General features: G+C 40.5%; 2 protein-coding genes across 3 annotated transcripts in view; both read left to right on the top strand.

The window, feature by feature from the left end:
* clcc1 (chloride channel CLIC-like 1) overlaps positions 1-4,000 on the top strand; it is a 26,430-nt gene that overhangs the window by 4,315 nt on the left and 18,115 nt on the right. The window lies entirely within an intron of this gene.
* The window catches only part of ftsj3 (FtsJ RNA 2'-O-methyltransferase 3), an 8,570-nt gene continuing 4,849 nt past the window's right edge, over positions 280-4,000 (top strand). For both annotated transcript variants that reach the window (XM_032525877.1, XM_032525876.1), the window contains exons 1-11: positions 280-475; positions 631-736; positions 1,319-1,365; positions 1,540-1,619; positions 1,862-1,961; positions 2,232-2,426; positions 2,530-2,645; positions 2,868-2,972; positions 3,239-3,339; positions 3,432-3,518; positions 3,621-3,767. In XM_032525877.1, coding sequence (XP_032381768.1) covers positions 409-475; positions 631-736; positions 1,319-1,365; positions 1,540-1,619; positions 1,862-1,961; positions 2,232-2,426; positions 2,530-2,645; positions 2,868-2,972; positions 3,239-3,339; positions 3,432-3,518; positions 3,621-3,767 — 1,151 coding nt within the window. In that variant the 5' untranslated portion in view covers positions 280-408. The remainder of the gene's footprint in view (positions 476-630; positions 737-1,318; positions 1,366-1,539; positions 1,620-1,861; positions 1,962-2,231; positions 2,427-2,529; positions 2,646-2,867; positions 2,973-3,238; positions 3,340-3,431; positions 3,519-3,620; positions 3,768-4,000) is intronic.

Raw genomic sequence — 4,000 nt, 5'->3', positions numbered from 1 at the left:
TATCTATCTATCTATCTATCTATCTATCTATCTAAAAGCACCAAATTTACCTTTAAAAAGTTGAGGGATTAAAGTGAACATGATTGAAGAACCTAAATCTTCAAACTGTAGTAACAACACTTGAAGAGACGTATTAAGTGACTCCTTACTATTGGATGGTATCTAAATACATCAATAGATGGGCTACAGTATGAGATGCGTCATGGATTGTATTCTGCGATACAAACAGCAGGTGGCGGAAATGTACCGTTAGCATCGCGGGCAAAAATAAACAGAAGAAGAAGAAATACGTGCAGTGTGACGTTAAACGCCTGCGCCGAGACAACCACACGTGTTGTTTTCATGGGCATTTGAGTGGTTAGCGATATTTTTGTGTTAGAGTCAAGCGTAAAAACCACAGCGAGAAATATGGGGAAGAAACTCAAAGTCGGAAAAACCAGAAAAGATAAATTCTACCATCTGGCTAAAGAAACAGGTACAGCACGAGACTGTAACGTTAGGCATTGATGTAACGTTTAATATCGGCATTAGCAGAATTGCTAGCTAACTCGCTAACCCTAATTAAAGGTGTGCTGCATAGCGATTTTGAAGTCGCACCTGTCTGATAACATCGTGTTTTGTCTTTTTCAGGTTATCGCTCTCGTTCTTCCTTCAAACTCATCCAGCTCAACCGTAAATTCCAGTTTCTACAGAAAGCCAGAGCTCTGGTCGACCTGTGTGCTGCTCCTGGTGGATGGTGAGCTGCCTGTCAACACCCGATCCGATGCTAATGATCTGTTTAAAGCTGGGATGCCCACAATATAGAGACATAGAGGGACACAGTAAAGTAAACGCTGGTTTATTTCATCCTGTGAAACGTGTAGACATTTAGAAAGTCTTTCTACAATCTATTGCTTCCAACACATGTAGTTCAACCCTACTTCAGCAACGTTATTCATTTAGGGTCGGTAATGTGTTATTACACATTTGTTCTTTGGGCAGTAAAGATCAACAACAGCCCTCCAATAAGGACATTGGACACCATGATAGAAGCAGGAACTCTGTGTGTGAACAGAATGACTGTTTATGCATAAGTACCCTTTTTCTTTGCCCCATTTGTTATCTCGGTACTTGTACATAATCCTCTTTCTGCCTGGAAATGATTAAAATCTTTGCCTCCAAAACCAAATTTTTAAATTTTAAATGGATTATTATGCAGAATGTCAAGGTCACAAATGGGGCTATGTATTTGAATGTCTAAAATATAGAGATGAGAAATGTATGTAGTGGAATATAGGTAACACAATGAATACACTCATGATTCAAAATTGCTTTCCAGGTTGCAGGTTGCGTCCAAGTTTATGCCTGTATCCAGTCTCATCATTGGTGAGTGTTATTTCATCAGTATTATTATCTGATAATAAGTTGTTCTTCCTCTAAGGCTTTTGAAGTAAGTTGTTTAATAAGTCTCATTGGTTGTTTTGGAATAAACTAATTGCAGTCTAATTTTGATTAGTGAGATATAGTGAGACAAGCTTAAAAAGCGTTTCCTCTCGTCAGGTGTTGACCTGGTGCCCATCAAGGCCATCCCCAACGTGGTGGTGCTGCAAGAAGACATCACCACTGACAAATGCAGAACGGTAAGGCAGCTACACCAGAGTTCAGCACGTCACTGAAGGAAAACAGACATCAGTGTCCTGGCTGCAGTGTTGCATACACTGATATACACAGGATAACCAATTTAATAGCCCTGCAAAGAATATGTCGCTGTAGACACAGATGATTGTGCCATGGCATTAAACACCTGCTCTAAAATTCACAAACTATAGGATAGTTCTGAACATGGGTTTGTTACATGTGATACTGTCTGTCCCATATCCAGGCTTTACGAAAAGAACTGCAGACTTGGAAAGTCGACGTTGTGTTAAATGACGGAGCCCCGAATGTGGGAGCCAACTGGCAACATGATGCCTTCTCACAAGGTAGGTGCAGCCAAAGCAAAGTTTGCCGCTCTGTAAAGCAGTAAACCAGCTTATTTATAAGTGCTATGTGTCCAATACAATTTTAATACATGAGTAATTTTATAAAAACGTCTTTTGAATGCAGTTTGAGAGGAAAATTAAATGTTACCTTTATTTCCTCTTGTGTTTGTGTCTAGATCACATCCCTGAGTAGTTTATAAGAAGCACCTGTGATAATGGATCGTAACCTAATGTCACAAATTCTCACTTTGTCCCTTGCTTCATCTCCAGCTCATTTGACCCTCATGGCCCTGAAGTTGGCCTGTGACTTTCTGACAAAAGGTGGTACTTTCGTCACCAAGGTCTTCCGCTCCAAAGACTACCAGCCACTACTCTGGATCTTCCAGCAGTTATTTAAGAAGGTGCAGGCCACCAAGCCACAGGCATCGAGGAACGAGTCCGCCGAAATCTTTGTCATCTGTCAGGGTCAGTGGCAGCTACATATTACAGTCTGTGATGAAAAGAAAAATGTGTTTCTTAGCCACTTCTGCAGATTACATCTGAACTAAATTTGTCTTTTTCTTACCAGGTTTTGTTGCCCCAGACAAAATCGACAGTAAGTTCTTTGACCCCAAACATGCGTTCAAAGAGGTGGAAGTGCAGGCCAAAACTGTGAGGGATCTGGTTCCTGTCAAGAAGCCAAAGGCATGTACACTGTATGGGATAATTGAATCCTACATGATCCATCATTAACAGATACTTTCAAGTGTTTTGTCACAATATGAACACCAAAATCGGCATTCATATGTTGAGGCTGTCGATATGGTGTGACCGTTCATTACTTTGGAGGAAACGGCCCTCCATAGACACCAATATGTATGAATGAATGCATGTTTTATTGACCAAGCAGCTTTACTTTTGTTCCAGGCGGAGGGATACACAGATGGTGATCTGACACTCCACCACAGTTTCACAGTGACAGCGTTTCTGAAAGCCGACAATGCCATAGACTTCCTGGACAAAGCCAGTGAGGTGAGATCTCTTTACTACGTTAACTTGTCAAAGACCGATGCTGGAGGTCTGCAGTTTCATAAAAAAATCATTTGAAATATAAATTGCAGCTGGAAGGGGAAGGATGGTGAGAAAAGATAAGATTTATGAAGAATTACTCTGGACCGGATTATTAGACGTTACAGTCCATAGTACGATGTATGTAATGTAAACCGACTGACCTCAGTGTGAGAGAGACAGATAGAGAAGGAGACAGAAAATAAAATCTAAGAATCTTCTTCCCTCAGATCACCTTTGACAACATAGACCTGCAGTCTCACCCGGCTACCAGTAATGAGATAAAAGAGTGTTGTCGTGACATCAAAGTGTTGGGACGCAAAGAGCTCCGGTAAGTCAAATTTTCAGTACTTTTTTTAATATAGGAGAGATAAGTGGCTCAAGTATTCATGTGTGTTCTTTTTGCCCTCCTCACATATGCAGCCTGCTGCTGACCTGGAGGTCCAAACTGAGAAAATTCCTGACCAAAAAACTGAAGGACGATGCCAAACAGCCTGACCCGGAGATCAAGTAAAGCCTTTCCAGCACATTTACACAAAAGCTACTGAAATATTATTGTCAACTAAAATGTGTCATCAGATATTGAAAAACATCCCGTTGTTTTGTTTTTAGCTTGAGTTCTGATGAAGAAAAGCATTCTTCAGAGGACGAACCAGACAAGAAGAAAGAGAAGCAGGGGGGAGAAGAGGATGATGAGGAGGAAGAAATGGAAAAGAAATTGGCAGAACTGAAAGCGGAGGAGGTGGCTGAGCTCAAACGGTATGACACTTAAATTGTTCAGGATTACTAATTTCTTTCTACTCAGGATTTTTATTTTTTCTGCAACTATTTGTTACACTACTAATTTGCAACAGACCCCACAACCAGGGTTGGGAAGTAGTTGTTACAATATTCTTGATTGAACCAACAGCACTTTGATTTAGCTCATATTATCTTAACCTCTTACCCTTGATGTGGTTTTAGTGGAAATACATGTATATGACATTTCTTAT

This window comes from Etheostoma spectabile, chromosome 9 (genome assembly GCF_008692095.1).
Source record: "Etheostoma spectabile isolate EspeVRDwgs_2016 chromosome 9, UIUC_Espe_1.0, whole genome shotgun sequence".
NCBI classification, from domain to species: Eukaryota; Metazoa; Chordata; class Actinopteri; order Perciformes; family Percidae; genus Etheostoma; species Etheostoma spectabile.
Note: the sequence above shows the minus strand (reverse complement) of the source record. Positions and strands in the feature narration are given on the sequence as shown.